Source organism: Clytia hemisphaerica, unplaced genomic scaffold, assembly GCF_902728285.1.
Source record: "Clytia hemisphaerica strain Z4C2 unplaced genomic scaffold, Clytia hemisphaerica genome assembly, whole genome shotgun sequence".
Taxonomy (NCBI): domain Eukaryota; kingdom Metazoa; phylum Cnidaria; class Hydrozoa; order Leptothecata; family Clytiidae; genus Clytia; species Clytia hemisphaerica.
Window position 1 is genome coordinate 3,209,252 of NW_027104101.1, and position 22,741 is coordinate 3,231,992.

Here is a 22,741-nt window from a genome sequence, read left to right on the forward strand (position 1 = left end):
ACTTTAAGATTTTTGTTCAGTTTTTAGATGTATTTTTCGCGTTTTTATCAACAAATTTATTATTTTCATGCTTAACTTTTGTAGAACATTTTTTTATCAAATCATGAATTGGATTTCGAGTTTTAATTTTTTAATCTTTCAGAAATCGTCAAAATATTTTAGAGAAAGTTTAAAGCTTATTCCGGGAGTTCACCATCTTCAAGGCCTGTAGATCATACAGCTGTGTAATTGAGATCAAAATAGTTTTTACATCGATTTTGAAGGGGGTATTAGTTTTAATGCTAAATTTCATTTTTACGACATATCAAATACACTATTTTTTGTACCAAATTTTTGGCAGTTTTTGTAATTTAAAGTGAAAAAAAGTATATATGTATGACTCTGTTTTTTTTACTTTTCCCAAGTAACTTTATACAGCGTGAACAGAGAATTTATGTATTTGTATTTGACTTTGATTTAGCATGCTTAACAATTTAATCGCTTTCATTTCTAATAGGAAATAATTAGATTCAAAAATGAAAGAAAAATATGAATGGCTGATCAGTTGAGTAATATCTATCAAAATCAAAATGGGTCCACCAACAATTGCAGCGAATAATAATCAACAGGTAGTTATCTATTTTAATTTCTATGAAATTCTTTGTTCAGTCAATGTCCTAAATAATACTGATTCTCCGGGGGGTGTACTTAGGCAAAAATGAGTGCTGGGTATGTGCAGACGGTGATCAGTTTTTTAACCTTTCAAAGTCTCTCTAAGGGTAGGGAGTTTTTAAAAAAAGTCTCTCTAAGGGTCCCATCCGCACATACCCCTCATCCGCCAACCCTAGTACCCCCTCCCCCGGGTGATCGGGTGATTCTCTTATCTTTACTTTTATAAAGCCAATTAAAGAAATAATTGTTGAGGATATCTTTCAAGGGTGTCCTCGATTGTCTTTACAAATGAATAGAAACCTAAAAAGCCCCTCCCCTAAAACAACAGCTATACGTTGACTTTGACGCAACTTCCTTATATACTTTAGTTTAGTGGTTGTAAGTAAGTAAGTCTTGTGACTGCAGGATGGAGGCACGATAGCTATCTTACCAGAAGGTAGGGGAGGGCGCCACTCTTTCTCCCTGGATTACACCACTTAGCCCCTTTACTGAGCATTAATCAGGGAGGTGTCAAGTACCATTTTTTTAACTCTTCAGGAAAGCAACAGTGAAGTTTTAGTCACCCTAATCGACTCTTGGAAATACCTTGTTCCTAACTTCAGTGGATTTAACAACCACTGACAAGAGACCAGAATATTTTTTACTTGGGTATATAATAAAGATATCAAAATACCTTTTTTTACAGATGGCACAATGCAACGAGAATGGAATACAAAACCTTGTTTATATCAAGACAAACAGATCGCGTAACAGATCGAGAAGACAACGTAGTGATAGTTTTGTCGTTAGGTACCAGTGCCCACATTGCGGAGTGCCTGTCAATGGCCATCAAAACCTCAAAGATCACTTCATTGTTGTCCATGGGTAAACATTTTCAGTAGTCATTGTTTATTCTATAAGAGCTGGTGATTTTGAACCTAATGATCTGATCTAAATAAATAAATGCCTTAAGGGAAGAAATTTTGGCGGAAAGCAATCTAAATTTATTGGTCATTCGCCAAATTTGATTTCCTTTCAATTTAGTTTTTATTTCTCCTAAAAACCCTTTTCTTCCTCTTTTTTCAGCTAAAATATTGAACAAAAATGGGTCGTTCGCCAAAATTAATTCTCGCCAAATTTAGAAATTTTATTAAATCGCCAAAATAAATTCCGCCAAATTGCACCAAATTTCAAGGGAGTCTAATTGTTGTTCTGATTTGGGTAAGGTATATAAAAAATATCACTAAATACAAGCCAAATTCTTAATAGTAGAAAATCCAAGATTTATAATTGCTTAGAATTTCAAAGGGATTGGCAACTTTAAGTTGAAATTCCAAGGGGAGATGTCTTTAGTTAACAAACCCTACAACTCGATATTGTCATAACTGAGCAAATTTCGCGTTGTGTCTTCGAGGTATGGAGTCTCATCTTTCGACTTTTTCGTTGTTAGGTACGGGATCAGAGAAGCAGTTTTCGAAGCCTCCAAACTGGATCGAATACAATTTTGCAAATCAAGACACAAAGGTCAACATACCATAATCCCTTGCGAGATATGTAACGTCTGGCTTTGTTGGGCGTGGTTTATCGATCACATGCAGAAGAGTCACGATATGAACCGTATGGCCGCCCTCAGCCTCATGGATCAACTCGAGCTTAAGTATTGGGGCCAAAAATCAGTCACCGCTAATCAACTTGATACACTAGGCCGTCTTTTACCAGCGTATTCGATACGAAATTCATACCAGCCGCCCGCCTCTTATCATCTTAAAAACGCCACGATCTTATACGGATGCACCCGTAGAAATAACCTAGATTCCAGTCTCTCCGCTCGAACAACTGATACTAACCTACTTTCGGAAATGAGTAGACGAACTTTCTCAACGGTCACTGGGAATAACAGCAATGTGACCGTCAGAAACGGAGAATATCCTTGCGTTTCAACCGACGACCGGTCTTATCTAAATAGAAGGAAAAATGCTAACAGTGCTATTGGTCAAAGATCATTATTTTTAGACGGTGAATCTCCTTGTGACGATGAGAATTCAAAATCAGCTTATCGTACAAAGACAACCTCAATTTCCACCACAGAGTATTTATCAGAGAAATCTCAAAAATGTAATAGCACCATTAATAATAGATCCGCAACCATGACCAGCCATTTATTATCAAAACAATCGCCGACTGATCAAGAATTCCGACGAAAAATTGATGAGAATTTGTCATCGGGGACACCAAGCATTTTAAACATCGGAGAGAAACGTAATCACGACAGTATTGATCAATCAGCGACAAAGGAGATACCAAATCCGGACGTACATTATGAACAGGATTCTGACTTTGAAAAAATGAGTGGGCTTGAACCTGGAGAAATTGTTTCACCGCCAGTAAAGAAATCAAAATTTTTAAACGAATGTGAGCGCATTAATGTCGAACCTGAAGAAATAGAATCCTCGAATATTCTAAACAAAAAAATAGATAAATGTAAACCTGTGAATGGTGAAGATGTTGATGTGATCGAGTCAAGAGAAATCATTTTATCACCAATGGGAAACTCAAAGTTGTTTGAAGGAGATGATGAGAGATTTGGACACAATGTAAAAGATGACACAGACGAATCAGATATTGAAATAACGTTAACAAAGAGATTTGAGATCGAGTCGCCCTCCAGAAAATCGACCTTGTCTACCTATGGTGATCAAATTGAATCTAATAAAAACACGTTCGACATTTTTGAAAGTGAAATCTTCAACATCGTGGAAAATTCAAATTGTATCTACAGCAAATCTTCTGCAAATATTGAACTTATTGAAGAAATGGAATTTTCAGCAAAACATCCAACCCTTTTTAAAAAACAATCTGAAAAAATAAATGCAGTTAATCCTGGTGAAGAGGTTGTCTTACGGAGTGAAAAGCTAGAGAATGATGAATTATTTGTTAAAACTATTGAACCTAAAGCTAAAAAGATTGAACCACTGGTAATTCAAAATCTCAAATTCTCTACACAAAATCCCCAAAGAAACCATCCACCTGAATGTCTTAACAATGTTTTAGCTATGGAACATCAAAATATTTCTAGTAAAGTTTTAGCTGGTGACTTAGAAATCAAATCATTGCCGCTAATGGGAAAACAAAACCTCTTTGGCCCAAAGCCCCATAGAATATACGTGGATGAAGGTAATAACCAATCTAAAGAACAACTAAACATTCCTGGACACACTGAGATAACCAACGGTCTTGAATCCGGAGAAATCGATTCTTCTTCTGGTGATTTGACGAAGAACGCCAATGAAAATGATGACCCTTGGTTTCATTGTCTTGAATGTGGTTCACAATTCCTTCGTAAACACAAGTTAGTCATACATTTGAGAAAGGAGCATGGGTTGAAACACGAATTGAACAAATATGTGACCATGAAACAATGTATCAAAGAACATGGAGGCGAACATATACCTTTGCTTTACCCCAAACGTAAATGTAAAGAATATATATGTAGTGGTGACATTTTTAAAACACACATGAAGATATATCATAAGAAAAGTTTCTCTGATTTGAAAATTGCAAAATTGATTGAAAGCCAATGGAACGGGTGGACGAATATTAAATCCAAAGATATTTGGTTTGGTCCGTATAATAATAAAACGACAGAAAATTCTGAATCATGGGACAACTACAATCTTCAATCCGATTATCCATCCCTTAAATGTCAATATGAAAAGACGATGAAAGTTTTCACATCAAACGTAAACGAATCTTTATACACCGAAAACGATTCCTTTCCTAGAATCGACAAATTATTCGAATCTGCTGATAGCCTTCCATATCTTTCGTCGAAATCACCAAATTTAAAGAACTTTGAAATATGTAATGAACCTGTCAAGAGCACCTTGTCATTAGATCAACTACCAAAGTCGGAATTCAGTAAATCTGATTCTCCCGTTCGGATTAAAATGGAAAAAGACATCACTGTTACACCCGTAGAAAGTCACCCTCTTTGTCGCATCGAACAGGCTAACAAAGCATTGACACCAGCGGAAATTCTTGCAATTGTCAAAAATCAAACAAAGATTTCTCAAGTAAAGTATAAAGCGTGCTCCGTACAAGATGAAGCGAAAGTTGCACTGGTAGAGATCCCTAAGAAATTAACCAGAGAGGAAGGACAGAATACTCCAATAGTGGACTCTGTACATCATCAATCGAGTATCCTTCGTTCTTCTGACGAGGAGAAAATTCTTATAACACCGTCAACTAAAGAAGGAAAAGGTGTCCTTAACATTGTCAACAGTATTGATTACACGAACTTGTCAGAAGATGCCGACTGTGGGTCTTCAGAGAGCCGAAAGTCTGCTCGTTTAGAAGTGGATTATAATAATCGTTTTCAATGCGCAAATGAAACTCAGAATATGTTTATGGAAAACTCGTTTAGTGTAAGAATGAATCCTTCCTCGAGTCTGCTGATACCAAAACGAAAGCTTTTTCAAGACTCGATACAGTCGGACGTCGACAATATACAACCGAGATGTCAAAAGGAAAGCCAATTACATTCGAAGGTTGTTAAGGTACAACAAATCTTTTTGTGTTTCCATTTGACCTTTATGCCTTATAAACGCCATCCCTTGTATCCCGCTGCATACGGTTTGTTTACAAATTTCGTCAGTACTTTTATGCCCTTTAATTTTAGAAAAAATATGTAGCTATCAAAACTGATCAAAAGAAAAATTCCCTCTTTGCTCTAAATAGCCTGATTTTAATTTATTATCTCCCTTACATGTTCAGCTGTACATTTCCCATCATCCAGGAAATTACCCCCCCCCCTAGTTTATTAAAGATTTTTTCATTCTTTTGTTTTAGGACTTCGTAACAGATGTTGAAAACGTTGCCACAATGACCAAAATATTCATCAGGTAAAATATAACGATGTTTTATAGTGAATTTTTCTAAAATGTAATCTCCATAATTTAAAAAATAATCCTAACTTCTCGTGCTGATTTTCTGCCAGGGCCATTTTCTGGAAAGGTAATGTAAACTGTAGAATGTACATTTGACTTGAGGTAATTGTGAAATTTAATTGCTTGTAGAATTTTTAGATTAGGTAAGATGTTTAGATTTCTAACTACTTTTATCTAGGCTGCTGGCATCCATTAACGGATTTGTGCTCCTATACTACCTGGGGTTTTGTAGAGGTCTGAAATTCAGACTAAACTACTTCGTGTTCTTCGTTGAGGTCATCGAACTTAATATAAACACCCTGGAAGTTTTTGAAAGTTGTACTTTATAAATGTAATTAGTTAAGGCTTGGGGACACGAGAAGTCTTTTTCGCGTTGGTGCAATGCAACATGCTCCTTCCCACCAACACAAGAAAAAAATGCTTGTCTCATGGTTTCTTATTTTATTTCATGGGACAAAAAGTGAGGGAAATACCCAAAAGACACGCTGATTTTGTCCAACAAAAGTGAGATTTCACTTTTATTGGTAGAAAGAAAAATGGGGTGGAGACACGAGAAAGTGTTTTAGGTTGGTGGGATGGAGCATGTTGCAATGCACCAACGCGAAAAAAACTTCTCGTGCCCCCAAGCCTTAAGTCAACCAATCCATCACGTTTTTCATTTTCAGTAAAGCACCCGAGTTGGAGAGCAAATTGACATCAATCTGTAAAGAAGTGTTGAAAGAAATGTCCCAACCTTTAAAACAGAATTTAGCTTCGAACTATCAGAACAAGCGGGGTTTGTAACTACCATTATCTGTGATGTGCTATTATTGTCGTGTTTTATGTCGTGTTTTTGTGTTTGTTGTTTTTTTGATAAAATCTTCATATCGTGTTTTCGAAGGTATTTTACGCATTGTAAAGCCTTGCGTTCTGCGACATTTAGCTTGATACAGATTTAGATGTCGGACTACCCAAGACTACCTATACTTTCCGTATTCTAGTACACATTTCTTTATGAGAACAAACTATATAATAACACAAGTCTTCCATGGCCAAAATATTAAGAACAAGTCTAGAAAATTTTAAGGCCTTATAGACTCTAAAACACCCGATTTTTTTAGGAATTGGACAATATCTCTTACAAAATGGTAAAATAAGAACATTTTAAGAACATTTTTTGGCTTAAAAAGTTAAGAACAATCGAAAGCTTCAAAATTTTTGGATGTTCTTATAATAAAACGTGTACCCCAAATGAAGCTTCTCAAATGTCGAAAAAACGTTGATGTGGTTTCGGTAATATGATATTTTTTCCGGTGAACGTAAAGTGTAAGCGAATGTAATAAATTATTTTAAATCCCTTACTTTTTATTAAATTATTTTTATACTGGAGTTGTTTTTGTAAATTAAGTTATTTATGGTTCGCTTTTCAAGTATTTTTATTTTTCTATCGGGGTTTTATAATTATTACCATATTCGGATTTACAATCATGGTCGAAATCTATTGAGAATTAAGCTTATTTTCTCGTTTTTCGAAATTTGGAGTTCGGGCGAGAAAGTCAATTATGGGCCATCTCTTAAATTTAATCGGATATTTCAATTTGGCTCGGGTATAGACTTCCAGGTTATATTATGAGCCTTATTGGACCATTTTTGAACTTTTGGATCTTCAGATTCTAAGGTCCTCCTAACTCTTAAGTCTCATGTTAAAACTGAAAGTTAAAACTCTACCCTTCCAACCTAATTTGGAGCGCTTCCAAATTGTTTGTGGTTATATGAGATTTCTTAGGAATTTCCCTTTTTTCTCAAATATTACGACCATGATTGTAGTTTGCCTTCGGGTTAACCAGAATTTGCTGGTTTTAACACAAGTGACTTTTTTCCAAAAGTCGCAAAATATTCAAATAAGTTAAGTCACGAACTTTATAATAAGATCCGTAAAAGAAGCCGCTTTCAGGGAATTGTCATATTTCAACTATTATTAGACAAAGAGAACTGTCACATTATAAAGGTTTTATTTTTACATAAGTGTTCCCGTTTCATATCAGACACATATTTCATATCAGGACAGTGTCTTGCTATTGTTATGTTATGCTGATATAAGTGAAAAAATGTTTTTCTTTTCCTCTTTCTTACCAAATCTTGCTCCACATCCGTGTCAATCCAATGTGAAAAAGCTTGTGAATTAAAATTGATGAGTAGGCAAACGATATCACTCTTATTTAAAAACAAAACCTTTAAGATTTCACATAGGAGAAGAATCCATTGGGTCCTGTGAATAAATATGAAATGCAAACTACCGGGTGACCCACGAAAAAGTTCGGACGTTTCTCGGCGTCTTGAGGCCGATAAAATGTCCCAAAGTGCTTGGAGTTTTATTATTTAGAAAGTAGATATCCTAACTTAAAATCCGAGCCATTACTTTTTAAATTTGACGCACAAGTTCCCTAGTTATGAGCTTTTAAACTCAAAATTCACTTTTCGGAAAGTGTAAAAAACAGGTAAAAAAGGGGTATCAAATTAGGTATTTTTAGACGTTTTTGATATACAGTTTTTGAGAAAATTCCTTGAAAGTGCCAATTTTGATAAAAACTAGTCTTGGTTTAAACAAAAACTACTTTAAAAGGTGTTTTTAATAATTATTAATGTCATAAAACTCGTTAAATAAGTCAATTTATAAAAGATTTTCTAATTGATTGCATTAATTTAATACCTCTTTTTTACGTGTTTTTTACACTTTCCGAAAAGTGAATTTTGAGTTTAAAAGGTCATAAGTAGAGAACTAGTTGATCAAATTTAAAAAGTGATAGCTCAAATTTTAAGTTAGGATATCTACTTTTTAAATACCAAAATTCCGAGCACTTTGGGACATTTGTTCGGCCTCAAGACGCCGAGAAAGGTCCGAACTTTTTCGTGGGTCACCCGGTATATATATTATATTAAAATACTATTAAAATTTTTTTCACTAAATTATAACTTACTTTCATTTTTTGTCGTTTTTAGATGAGAAAAAAAAAGAATGAAAACAAAAATAATTGGGTATAGAAGAAGACACAACGTTCACCATTATGGGGCCACCAAATTTTCCTGGAGGAGATTGTATTAAACAAACAACTGTTAGCCAACCAAGTTCAATACCTTATATTAGCGCTATTACTACTTCAAATAGTGTAGTCTTGCCGACGAAATATATAACTGCCAATACATTGTATCCCTGTACTAAAGGAAGAACGAATCGATTGAGTCGAAAAGAGCGCCGTGAACATCAGTTGAAGGAAGCTCAAAGAGCAGGGTGTACCAGGAAAAAGCGAAACAGAGGAAAACCTCCTGACCATTCTTCTACAGCCATGCAAAAGCACGGAAGGAGTTTAAAGCAATGTGAAACGAAAATGAAAAACAATGACGATTTTAAGGTAGCTGAGGCGCAAAAGATCAAAATTGGAAGAAGACAAAAAGATATAACTTTTCAATGTCCTGTGTGTTCTTTGGAGGTTGCACGTCTAAGGGAACATATGGAACAGAACCATAAAATGAAAAGACAGGACTGTGTGCATGAAGAAACAAGACAACTCCGTGTCAGGTTTTGTCAGGAAAGTCACGACGGTGTGCATAGGGTCTTACCCTGCTGTGAATGTAACACGTGGCTTTGCGACAGTGTTTTTAAGAAACATATGAAGAAGGTTCACCACAAGGGTGACAGTGATATTTTAACAATTTTAAATGACAGAGCTTTTGTTAAATCTAAATTAATGGATAAATTTGGAAATATTCTTGATCCCTCAAAACGATTGGTTGAGAAAGCGGTTTCAGAAACATTATCTACCACTTCAAATAAAGTTGAAGATTCCATTCTTCAGACAGCTAGAAAAGTTTCATTATCTTCCTCAGAAGTATCGGTTAGGAAGGTGGTTTCATCAAAATCTTCAAATCTTTCAATCAAGACTGAAATTTCTACTAAATCTGCTGCTGCTCCTGCTATAAAGACTAATTATAAAGATAATGGAGCGAGATCTGTAAGAGTTCCCTTGAGAACTAAATCCGATGTCGGTGAGCTCACGTGTACTTACAGATTTTTCGGCGTTGATAATTTTGTACCAAAGAATATACCTACCGTTCCTTTAAGTTCAGCTATTGTTCTGCAAAATAATCATTCTGTACGGAACACATTCATTATTCCGAAAACTGTATCAACTGTTTCGCAGAATAAACCTTCTGCTCCGAGAAATATTCCAACTGTTCCGCAGAATACAACTTTGATTCCGAGAAATATACCAATTGTTTCGCAAAATACAACTGTTCCAAAAAACATTCCAACTGTTTCGCAAAATACAACTGTTCTGAAAAATATTCCAACTGTTCCGCAGGATACCGCTTCTATTCCGAGAAATATTCTAACTGCTTCACAGAATACACCTGTTCCAAGATATGTACCAACTGTTCTGCAAAATAAACCTGTTCCGAGAAATATTCCAACTGTTCCGCAGAATACAACTTCACAGAATACACCTGTTTCAAGAAATGTACCAACTGTTCCGCAGGATGCAGCTGTTCCAAGAATTATTCCAACTGTTTCGCAGAATACAGCTTCTATTCCGAGAAATATTCCAACTGTTCCACAGAATACACCTGTTCCAAGAAATATTCCAACTGTTCCACAGAATACACCTGTTCCAAGAAATGTACCAATTGTTCCGCAGAATAGACCTGCTCCGAGAAATATTCAAACTGTTCTGCAGAATACAGCTTCTATTCCGAGAAATATTCCAACTGTTCCACAGAATACACCTGTTCCGAGAAATATACAAACTGCTCCACAGAATACACCTGTTCCGAGAAATATTCCAACTGTTCCGCAAAGTACACCTTTTTCAAGAAATATTCCAACTGTTCTGCAAAGTACACCTTTTTCAAGAAGTATTCCAACTGTTCTGCAAAGTACACTTTTTTCAAGAAGTATTTCAACTGTTCCGCAAAGTACACCTTTTTCAAGAAGTATACCAATAGTTCCGCAAAATACACCTACTGTTCCAAAGATTATTCCATTTATCACGAAAAGTACGACATCTCCCAAATTGATAGAATCCGTCCCAAAAAATGTAATTTCAGTTTTACAAAAAACACCTGATCCAAAAGATAGGAATTCTTCAACGAAGGGCCGCTGCAGCATCATTAAAACAGAAGCTTCTGACGATAAATTACCTAATGCCAATTCTGAAACTTCTATTCAAGATAATCATCAAAATGTCGGACTGTGCGACGGTAAAAACAGTATAAAAAGGAAGATATCAATTACTGACGGTGAAATTCTTGTAAAGAAACCTAAAAAAAAACCAGACATTGGGTCGAGCTCACAAGCCTCAAAGGAAGTGCAATCTGAGTCGAATGTGATCTTTAAAGTAAGTGCTCTTCTTTCAGACCCCTGAATGTCGATCCCGCCTATTCTTAACTTAAATTGAGGTACAATAGTATACCTAACAGTTTTAGTCTTTATGTATATTTATCCTTTCTTTTAATATTTTGGCAATTTTAAGATATGAAAAAATGATCCAATTTTGTTGAGGTTTTACATGTTTTCTAAATGATTTTGTATTTTGGTATATTTGGAAAGCTGATGATTCATGTTTCAGTGTTTATTTTGCGCAAATGAAAGGGAGGGGTTCTATTTCTTAATGGGCACTTCCAGAAAAAAAAAGAATATGGGGAGCGGAAGATATAACATTTTCTGGAAATTTACCACCCCCCAACATTGTGACTTTTGACCCCCGGACAGTAGGTCTAACCCCCCGAACAAGCAGCAGTTGACCCCCGAGCATTCAAAACTACCCCCACCAAGCTAGTCTGAATCGCAGACCTCTACAAAACCCCTGGTAGTAAAGTATAGTCTATAAGGAGCACGAATCCGTTAGTGGATGCCAGCAGCCTACCACCAAGCAGGAAAAAGTTTATCCGTTTACCCCGGACAATATCTCCTCCACCTCCTCCCATGTACGATCATTTTCTGGAACAGCCCAATCAAACTTGAATGATTGTATTTCGTTTTTCGTTGCCATAGGAATTTGTGCATGACGTACAACATTTGGCTACAATGACAAAATTATTCATCAGGTAAGCATTCATTTCTTTATTGATTTGAAAATATAGACCTTATAGTCGAGTTTTTAATTTTTCTAAAAAAGTATCTTAGGAATCCCTCGAGGGAATTCTATTGTACATATATTATATACTCGAAACAAGCCCACAATGCATCGCTTTTTTAGAAAAATGAAAAACTCCGATAAGGTCTATTGCTTTCGATTGTCCTTCATTAGCCCTTTTCTTCTCTGTATCAGTCTCCTTTTCAAACATTCCATTAATTCTAACTCGGCCGGCTATTATTTTTGATAATAAGTTCTTCGCTCTAATTTTTCATTCCTGTCCCTGCGTCCTTTTATAAGAACATTCAGAAATGTTTGAGGCCTTCGGATGTTTTCGAACTTGTTCTTAATATTTTGGCCATTGAAACCTCATGTTCTTATATAGTTTTTTCTTATAAAAACGTATATATAAGGTAGCCGAGATCACTCCATTTTCTTCTTTTGTTAGGAAAGCACCAGACTTGGAGGGAAGATTAACATCTATTTGTAAAGAAGTTTTAAAAGATCTTTCACAACCTGTCAAAGATTCTTTCAACCAACCAGCCTCCTAATTAGTTGAAATGTTCAAAATATAACCTAAAAACCACAAGAGGTAATTTTTACATGACTTGAATCAAATCAAAATATATGCAACAGTCATTGTTGCAACTTTTCTGTCTATACGGAAATCCGTCAAGCTGAGATACGAATAAATTTTGTCGTAAAGAGGATTTTTGGTTCATCAAATGGCCCACTAATTCAAATGCATTTCAAGTTTTCCGTCCATATTCACCAAAGCCAGTTTCAACACTATACAGTTTTTAAGTATTTACCATCAACGTAATTCGGCTTTGGTAATTTTCAACTGAATTCCTTCTAAGCTGATTTTGATGCAAAGAAGTGACAGATTGCACTATATTGTGGAATGTCGAAAGTGTCACAGTAGAATTTCCATTATTCGAACACGTGTTCTTGGGTTCCAAATAAACGCCCCCCCCCCCCCGGACCCGGACCTTATTAAGACCCCCCCCCCCCGTTTATTAATTTTTAAGAATATTCTAAGCTGTCAAAGGGAAAGCCCCTTATTTTGCTCTCAATAGCCTGATTTTAGCCTATATTTACCTTATTTTTGGGTTTTCAGAAGTACAATTTCCAACCCCCCGGCAATTAGGTCCCCCCCCGTTTATAAAAATCTCGAAAATCCCCCTTCCCCCCGTTTATTTGGAATCTAAGAGTACAGGGAATCAAAATTTGTTCGGTGTAGCCTTGTTTTTCTATCTTGATGATGAATCTATTAGTTTATCCTATTATTAATATAATTAATTACTGTAATTTGGAAAATCTAATTTTATATTTCAACCGTCCTAAGGAGTTGAATAATATTTATAGCAATTAGGATTTTAGATTTATAGATTTTTTTAATTGTTTTAGTTTTATGTAAGTTTTTAAGTGGCGTGGCGCTTTCTTTAAGATTAGAAATTTTTCGTACTCCTGAAATATTAAGTAGTGAAATATGTTTGAATTTAATTTTGGCGAAATAAGATTTTCTCTTAAAAAAGTTTTTGCGAATCAATTAGAACTTTTTTAAAGCAATTAGATTTTTCGGAAATCCCGAACTTTTCTTGATGAATAATTTTCTGATAATAAAGACGATAAAGTTAAGTGTCTGAGTTTGGTAAAATGACCTGATGAATCGAATTCTTGCATTTCCCAGAATCTATAAAACTAAGCCAAAAAAGGGTTTTACAGAACTCAACTTCCTTCTTTACTTCGTAGTAATTTTAGCAGTTCATAAAATTTTTTAAATATCAATGTACAATTATATATAAACAGAACTCTTTTAGGCGTGGGGAGTCCATTTTTTGGTCAATATTTTTTTCGTAGCTTATGGTCGTGACTATTTTTACCCTTAATTTGCTTGAAAGTAAAGTTATTCCAGGGTCAGATGTCTTCCTATATTGTTCATTCCTGTCATGGCCCTCCTGGGAAACCCAAAACAAGCTTGTTCAATTTCGATCTTTACTTTACATATGGTTTCACATAATATTTCTTTCCTTTAGAAAATAAAGAAAAAATTAAGCAAAAAAAAAAAAGATTATTCAAATTCACGCGATATGGATGCAACAATAGTCTCAATCGATCAGCTGCACTTCTTCCAAAGGAAATCAATGTCCTTGGCAAAGCAAGAAGAACAATCATAAGTTTACCAGAACACCATCAGTTGTGGACAGACAGTACACTCCATATATAAAGTATTGCAAATCGTACATTCTCCCAAACTGATTATTATTTGGTTTAAAACATGTTTTTTAGACTTCCGATATGACACTACACAGTCCATTGATGAACGGCTAAAACGCTCAGCTGTTTTTTGCAGGTTTGAAATTTGTTTTACATGTTATTTTTTTTAACATGTGTTCTTATTTTCTCCATTTTTAATGTATTTTTGACCATTTTCCTAAGAAACATTTTTCTGAAACTGTTTTCGAGTCCACGAAGCCTTAAAATGATCTTAACTTGCTCTTAACATTTTGGCCATTGAAGTCTTATGTTCTTATATAGTGTTATCTCACTGCATTTTAACTTATTCTAAGATTAATTTACAATAATTTGCTTATAGTGTCAATTTAATCACTCGGAATTACACGTTTCTTAACATCCAAAATTTAATTCATAACTTTTGGGCTTTAAGCTTTAAAACGCTCTTAAACTCTCAAACTTTATGACAAAAGATACAATTTTCCTTTTTCCGTTGTACGCCTTTTATTTACTTCAAGCGATGTCACTTCTCGCATGTTTTACAATTGTGTCGGTGCAGAAATTCTCCAAATAGGTAGAATTTTTTCAAGTTTGCATAACTTTGTTAGTGTTGCCAAAGCTTTTATGGACATGGCTCTAAAAAGCAAGGTGGCAAGATTGCCAGACTAGAGAGTGTATTAAAAAGGATGTATGGACGTCATCAAGAATTGAGAGCTTTCAAATCTAATGCCAAGAAATTTAGCTATTTGGTATTTAGCTATTTTTTTATTTCATTTTATTTCATTTTATTTTTTTATTTTTTCCCACTGGATTTGTCTTTTTACTTGAAAGTATTTGTATGCTTCATTTCTTCTTTTTTCCTTTTCCGTGCGGCCGCGTGAACATGGGACTCCGAACATGGTTCTCGGTCAACCTTTCTAACTTTTCCGTGTCTCTTGTATATCCAACTACAATCTTTTTCTTTTTCACTTTCTTTGAAATATTGTCTGCAGCATTATTTCTGGTTATCTGATATTCCGATGGCGTATTGGCGGCCGCCCACGCTAAAGCTCTAAAGGAGCGGACCAATATACAATCGGAGAGGTTTAGTAGTGGCCCTTTGATGTGCCGACAACAGTCGGGTTCAATGGCTATATCTTCGCTTGGTCAAGAATTTTGTTCGTCCCGACTGAACAAAATTTACCATGAAAATGTCTGCTGTGCCGTCCGTCAAAAACTAATTTTATTTACAGTTTTGGCGCTTCAATGACAAAGCAAATTTCGGATTCAAGAAGGGCATGGAAGTAGTGAAGAACTTTTGTTAGATTTTGGTTGTTTTTGGTTTGTTTTGGTGGATTTTTTTACAATATAAATGTTTTTATACTTTCTTAGTATTACTTTTAGTATTCAGTGTAATTTCTGTAAATGCACCAACCTTTTAAAGATTGTTTTTACACACAAATGTTGATTATTTTTTATTTGTTTTGGTGACTGATTTTTATTGAATTTTCTCAAAGCCAAACTCAAAGATCATAAAGAAACAATAACAGGTATGTTCCTTACGCCTTTTCAGTAACTTTTATGCTGGTATAATCTTGTGCGGTCCTATCAAAACAACTGTTGACCGCCAGACAACTGAACACAACCGACTGACCGACAACAGTCAAAGTCAATCAAAGTGCTCTAGCAGCAGTACAAACATGTGTACAAAACAGACAATTTTGTCTTCAGAAAGATCTACAGACTTGTTTACAAACTTCTGTATAGGTAGTTTGTATCTTATTAACGATTAACTTCACTTTTTGTGTCTTGTGTGCCAACAGAACAGCCCTATTTTGTAATTTTACAGAGCACATTGAAAATTCACTTTTGAGGTCCTGAAAACTATGAAGGTTGGTGTAATATTTATCGAGTGTGTCTAGGTCAGTAGGGAAAAGCAATAAATGCATGTTTTAAGTTGTATTTTCATGTAAATGAAGCTAAATTAGGGATTGTTTATGTTTGTTTACTAGTACATGAATATGATTCCGAGTCATATCAAATGTGGTGCTAATAACTAATACGGTGCTAGCCTAGAAAATATAACAAATCTGATGCGAATCAGATTTGTTATTATTTTCTGCCTAGCACCCGCATCCAATATGGAATCAGATGCTAACTTGCTATGTTGATCGTTTCCAAGCTCATCACAAAATGTTTAAACGCGGTCAAGTCAAATCCCGTAATGCAAACCTTCCAGATGTTAAAATATGCCCGACCTTCAGAGCAAAGCGTGTCGTAGCATATTTCCACATCTGGTACCAGATAATATTTCTGGTAAAGATGACGGGTGACTCGCGAGTATAGCAGAGAGTGCTTACTCATAGCCACACCTGACTCTAGGCTCTGTCTTCATCTTCATGTAGAGTATGATCGTCTAAATGGTTGATATGATGGTTAGGTTTTTGTAGAACGATTTTACTTGCTTCTTATTCTAAAATAGATTTTTCTTACTTTATGTAGATGTATAAGGAAATGTTAATAACCGCAATTTCCTAATGGTCTTTGGATGAATAAATAATAATTGTTTTTATATCGCTAATACACAGAAAGTGAAGTTTTGGATTTATGATGAAACTTCTCCTTCCGTAATGGGTTTGTTGAATGCTGAATGGCACTTCATTAAATATTGGTCAAGATATTTAATTTCTCCGTGGTAATTAAGGTAATTAAAGATATTTCTTCAATTTTGTTTAAGATGAAAACATACAGATTGATGGAACGGTTTATTTCTTTTCGATTTATAAGGCGTTTATATAATCAATTTTTTTTATTTGAGTTTCATTTTGTTTATTTTAGCGAATCAGTTTCGGTGATGTTTTGTTAATAAGTTTGTTCTCAGTAGGTGCGTCTTGCAATTCCTGAATCAATAACACGCATGCGTAATTTGTCGTTCTTTTAAACCACATGTAGTTAATTCCCGTGATAAACAAAGAGGAATGAATCCGGGGAGGTACTGTTATTTTCGGTCGGGGTTGTGTACGGCGAAATATGAAATTTGTCGTTCTTTATGAAATTTGCCGTTCTTTTTGTCTATTCTTAGTAATGCAGGATTTGTTAGATAGACTCCCTCTCTTAAACATCTCAGTCTTTGTGTAGTTTAACCAGGTTCTTCAGTTAGACAAATCTCTATGAACTGAACACCAAGGGAGTAGAAACCAGTAGAGTCTTAACATGTCTTGTTAAGGCCTGTTTCCATCGATCGCGCGAGCGTGTACGCTAGGCCAAAATTCTTAAAATAGATTTGGCCGCACACTCCGCGCGATCAATGTTTGATTTCCATCAAAAACATACACAATCTGTATGTTTACATTTTTTTGTTTACTCAGCAGTTTTTCTCTTTCTTGATTGGTTGAAAAATTATCAATTGAGATGTGCGCTCCTGTACGCTCAAAAAAGAGCGTACACTTTTTGTGTACAAGAAAATTTAATTCGTGACGTCAATAGGCTATTTTAGGAAATTTTGCCCTAGCGTGTACGCTCGCGCGATCGATGGAAACAGGCCTTTAGAATGGTTCAAATATGTATCTTACGACTGTCCTTATGCGAAAGAGGATTAGGCTTGATTTTACAAGGGCTAAATATTGAGCTTCTTTAATGTCATATCTGTTGTTTCATAGAAAACTATCTAAGGTCTTTTTTCATTCTGGTTGCCAGCCGTTAAGATATGTTTGTGGCACGTTTGTTTGGTCAGACCTTTTTAGAAGCCAAAATTCCAAGAGCAGATCCAAACTTGAAGCGGCTTCAACAAATAGAAGTTATTACATTATGAGTTTGGCTCTGCTTTAATTTTGGCTTCTAACAGGTCTTTTGTGCTTTTTTGCTTTAGGCTAAGAGCTTTCTAACTTTATGACATTATCTTTTAAAACATGTTATGAAAAAGATATGACAGGGATAATTTCTTCTGACCATAAAGCTTTCAAGAGAGGTTTTAGCTGCCACTCGGTTTGAACATTTCATGATAGACTTGATAGATGAAAATGACTCCTCGAACGAAAAACCTGTGGAACTAACCTGTTTGCTAACAAATGGTTGGTCGAATAATCATTTCATTATTGTAGGTCAAAAGTTTGAAATTTTCTGTCTGCCTTGCCTTTAAATTGTGTTAGAACTGTTCTATGTTCTTTATTTTCTTTATTTTAGTGCTAAGATTGGAAAATAGAATAGTAAGAGGGAGAGTTTGTTATGGGACCACCGTCCTTGATGAGTTTACCAATGTTCATTCTACCACCGCATAGAGGAGGGTCGTCGGCTCCGAGAAGCCCGCCATCGCGAAGAGTGGTCGAGGCCATGAATTCATCATCGAGATATAACACAATAAAGAGTTCCTTCAGTACCAACCAAGACTTAGAATACGGTCCAATAAGATTGAAGCGTCATAGAGAATTTGATGAACATAGACAAGGTCCGTATTATGCTAAAAGAAGTCGAGCGTCTCCCAATTTCGGAAATCATTCTAACCCCTCGAGACGTTTGCATAGGAAAGATAGCAGTGACTTGCCTACAAACTACCAAGAGATTTCTTACGATCCTAATTGTGAACCGTGGCCCGACCGACGTGTCCAGCGAAGGACAAGATTGGACGACGTCGATCATACAAGTTCCACCAATCAAAGAAAATATATTTGTCAGCTGTGTGGTTTGGAGACATATCTTTTAGCCTCTCATTTAACCAAAGATCACGATTTTACTAAAGAGCAAAGTACTTTTCAAGAATCGAAACAAAAGAGTGTTCTGATTTGTCGTTCGAGACACGACGGCGTACACATGCCTTTACCGTGTGAGGAATGCAATTATTGGTATTGTAGGCTTGACATTCATTTGATATCGGACCACGGTAAAGATGCTGCGTATTGGAAACCACTTCTTGAGAAACTGAAGTTAGCTTATTGGGGTGGTGAGGAGATGCCTTCTAGGCTCATTTCCTTTGAACCATTTGATTCAACGAACGATGATTTGGAAAATATTTCAAATGCTGATAACGAGTTTGAAGTTTTGGATGAGTTTAATGCGGAGTCGCCCGTTTTGGAATATACTATCCCGTTCGGAAAAGGAACTGATATCCCGGTGGGAGCAGTAACTTTAAACGATGCTAGCCCAATCGGAATTGGAGCTTTGGCTAAGGACATTACAATCGGAATACAAAGCACGAAATCGGATACAAACGAAGCTTCTAATACGCCCGAAGCAAACCCGATCAGAAAAGAGAAAGACGCTTGTGAACTTGAGGTTGGAGATTTGCGAAATCTGATCAAACGGATACAAAGATTTGAGAGCCCTAGCAAAAGTGCCGATAAATCTGATTCCGATAATCCCAATTTTGATAAAGCTGAAGGTCCCAAAGGGGAAAATAATTCTTCAAAGAAGAATAGATGTTTAGACTCGATCAAAACAGAAGAATCGTCTCCTATATCTTCTAAACAAAACGGTAAAGTTGGAATATCAACCGAAATAGGGATGAAAAAGACCATTGGCCAGAAAGGACAAAATATGAGTGGTGGTAATAATATTCTTATGAATGACGATCTACCAATTGAAACTATTGTAGACCTCAACGGAACTGACGAAATTGTTATGACAAATTATTTACCATTAAAGAAAAAGAAAAGGAATCAGGACAGATCTAAAGGATCTGGCAAAAACGATTTACAAAAACGAAAAGACTGTCCAACAATAGAGAGACTAAAACCAAGTAGCACTCTCTCATTCAAATCCAGAGAAAATCATTCTACCAAGGAAACTTCAAACAAGCCAACAGATACGGCAAGATCGACACATACTTTTTCAAAAGTGAATAAAAACAAAAGTGACTCTCCAGGGAAAGACAGGAGCAACAATACTGGACGTTCACAGTCTCATCTTACCAACTTTTCAGATTCTAAAGATCATCAAGATACTGTTTTAAATGGTGTTACCAACTTCCAAATCACAGAAATGGAAATGTCTTCGGATATTGAACCATTCTACCAATCAGAGTCTCCATTACCATTTACTAGCTTCGAATCTGTTGAAAATATTGCCAACGTTATTTGCTCTCCATCAGGACATTTACCAAAACAACCATTATTGACAGGAAATTCAATTTCAAATAACGTTCTGGATATTCCAAATCAAATAGAAAAGCCTATGACCATTTTCCCCAGGTCTTGCAGTCTAAAATCAAAAAAGGTGGCTAAACGAGAAAGTCCATCGAATCTTGAATCTAAAATTGTTAGTACTTCTAAACCAACCTTCACTAGCCGTCCTTTATCAGATATTACAATGGATGCTATACCAAAGTATGATGGAAAATCAACTTCAAGTTTACCGTCAACCTCAATGGTAAAAGCAGATTCCGCAGTGCACAATGCAAAACCACATCAAATAACTAAAGAAACATTCAGTTCCAACAACAAAGGGTCCATATCTGCAACTCAGAACCAAACCGAATCAGATTCTCCAGAAAGTTACCAGGTTACCTTAGATGAATCTACTGGCTCTTCTCCAGATGCTGCTACCACTAAAACATCTGTTTTAACCAGTGGCCAACCAAGCCAAGAAAGCCCGCTTAAGAACTTCACTTGCACTGGAAAGACCTGTGATAAATTAGCAAGTGATAACCCAAACTTCAAAACTCCGGTCAAAAATTCGGCTTCCACTGTCGGACCAGGCATCGATAAGACACTTTCCCCAATGACGCAGAGGATATTGACAAAGTTGGATCGCAAGAAGAGGCTTGAGACGGAAGAAAAGATACAAAGACAATGTCTTCGACATGATTTACGGGTAACATTTCTTTCATTTTTCTCGATGTTTCGTTTTCGTTATTCATGTCGAATATGCGAAAGAGTGGAATATTTTCAAGGAATATAATCTTCTTGAGCTAGCTTACATTAGAGAAAGAAGAACTGCTTTTAAAAGTCTACCTAAAATTGGTGAAACAGAAAGATCTATGGTTAGTTATTCCCTCATAGGCGGAATTATCATGACTGTTAATGATTTTGTTTTTATTTTGTATAGGAGTTCAAACAAGATGCGGAATATGTTTCAACTATCACCAAACTTTTCATACAGTAAGTTTTCCATACTTTTAAGCATTGGTTCTAACCTTCCATATTTCTCAAGGGTAATTAAAACCAAGTCTTGTAGTTATGTTAACTTCAAGAAAACAGGTTTGGTAGAGTGTTGTATACTTTTATTTTCAAAATTAAAACTTTATGAGTAATTTTTAAGCTCTTCACGCCGAATTCTCGTAAAAATTGGCTTAAACCATGTAAAACCTTCCACTTTGAAATAATTGAAAGAAAAATTCAAGATTTTAAGCCTTTCACGCCAACTCATTTCTTTATCAAAGAATTTTAAGACGTACCTCGGAGGTCCTATGAATTAACCAAGCTCATTCGTTCGTTTTGCACAAAAATGGTGATACCAAAAATGTGACGGAGAAAAAACTTTGGGCTAAATAAAAATAAATAAAAATAAGGTCTTTTGGGACTTGAATTGCTTGAATTGTAACCTTTCGTAATATTGTTTTTTTCAGGAAAGCGCCTCACTTGAAAGTTGAATTAGTCCCTCTTTGCAAAGAAATATTGTCTGAACTTGCGCAAGAAATTCAACAAAAACATTCTTGAAAATAATTTTATCTAGAATTTTAGAAATATTATGAAAAGTATGTAAATAATTATCTCCAACATTCCTTTTTATTTGAAAATTGTATTTAAATGTATAAAGTATTTTTATCAGTATATTATATTTTTAGCTAATTTCGATAGCGTTAATTGTTCATATGTTCATATGTAAAAATAGTCTAAAATTTTTTATATAGTATACACTTTCAAGCACCTGTTTGCCGTTTTTAATCGGAGTGAATAAACATTTCCATTTTGAAATTTGAATTTTCACAACGAGACGAATGGTGATTCATGTCGTCACAAATTCGACTTTCATGTCGGTATCTAAAATTGTTCTTTTTCCACAGAGTATTTCCATGTAACTTTTTGAAAATTAAAAGTATTGACTTCGTTTATCTTAGATTTTCAACACTCTGTATTTGTGAAAGTTTTTGTTCTATATACAGGGTGTCCCTAATTAAAGTATCGAGTCGAAACACAACTATGAGTAGAAAGTTTTATGTGCGTGTTCACAAAATTGTATTTTAAGCTCTCCCTCTTTTTTCTTTGTCATTACGATTAATTTCTACGTTGTAACTACCTTTTGTAATAAGCCTGTGTGATGGAGAACGTTCTTATATTTTAGCGATAACACACACAAACTTTTCTACTCACTCGCATGTTCAAACTCGATACTTTAATTAGGGACACCCTGTATGTATGTATGGTGTAGAGACTAGGTTGAATGGAATTTGTTAAAAATCAGAAAGTTTAATTTCATGTTTCGAATGTTTATCAATAATATGGGAGTTTCTAAACATCGACCAGAAATGGCGACCACGACCAGCGACCACGACCGGCGACCAGATAAATTTGGGTTATCGAGTTTTTCCTCTTTCTCCACCGTAGAGTCTTTCTCTCATGATCATTTATTTATCGAATTGAAGAGTAAAGCTCACCCCTGTCTCACCTACAGTGATTATAAAGCCACGTGCAAAACGTGTAGAGTAGCCATTTCAACGCTCTTGGAGCTTGAATAGAGTGTCAATTTCTATCCTTTTGTATTTTCGGCATCAAATTAATTAGTGGCAAAATTTGTGCTGGAATTTATTTAGAAAACTTTATATTTGATCATCAGACCATTATTTTGTCAAAATAAGTCATTTTGACAATGTAAGGACAATAGAATAATTGATGAGATTGGAATCTC

The 22,741-nt window shown here is 35.3% G+C and overlaps 3 protein-coding genes across 3 annotated transcripts; all 3 read left to right on the plus strand.

Moving 5' to 3' along the window:
- The first annotated feature begins 494 nt into the window (after positions 1-494).
- Positions 495-6,571, plus strand: LOC136813095 (uncharacterized). The gene is made up of 5 exons (XM_067069613.1): positions 495-608; positions 1,337-1,515; positions 2,081-5,186; positions 5,479-5,531; positions 6,242-6,571. The coding sequence occupies exons 1-5, from the start codon at positions 570-572 to the stop codon at positions 6,357-6,359; spliced, it is 3,495 nt and encodes a 1,164-aa protein (XP_066925714.1). The 5' UTR covers positions 495-569; the 3' UTR covers positions 6,360-6,571.
- Positions 6,572-8,559: 1,988 nt separating this feature from the next.
- Positions 8,560-12,659, plus strand: LOC136813096 (mucin-2-like). Its single transcript, XM_067069614.1, has 3 exons — positions 8,560-10,948; positions 11,605-11,657; positions 12,135-12,659. The coding sequence occupies exons 1-3, from the start codon at positions 8,621-8,623 to the stop codon at positions 12,235-12,237; spliced, it is 2,484 nt and encodes an 827-aa protein (XP_066925715.1). The 5' UTR covers positions 8,560-8,620; the 3' UTR covers positions 12,238-12,659.
- A 1,070-nt stretch (positions 12,660-13,729) lies between these two features.
- Positions 13,730-21,933, plus strand: LOC136813097 (serine-rich adhesin for platelets-like). Its single transcript, XM_067069615.1, has 4 exons — positions 13,730-14,042; positions 18,086-20,707; positions 20,942-20,994; positions 21,462-21,933. Exons 2-4 carry the CDS (start codon positions 18,128-18,130, stop codon positions 21,550-21,552), a joined length of 2,724 nt encoding a protein of 907 aa, XP_066925716.1. The 5' UTR covers positions 13,730-14,042; positions 18,086-18,127; the 3' UTR covers positions 21,553-21,933.
- The last annotated feature ends 808 nt before the right edge of the window (positions 21,934-22,741 follow it).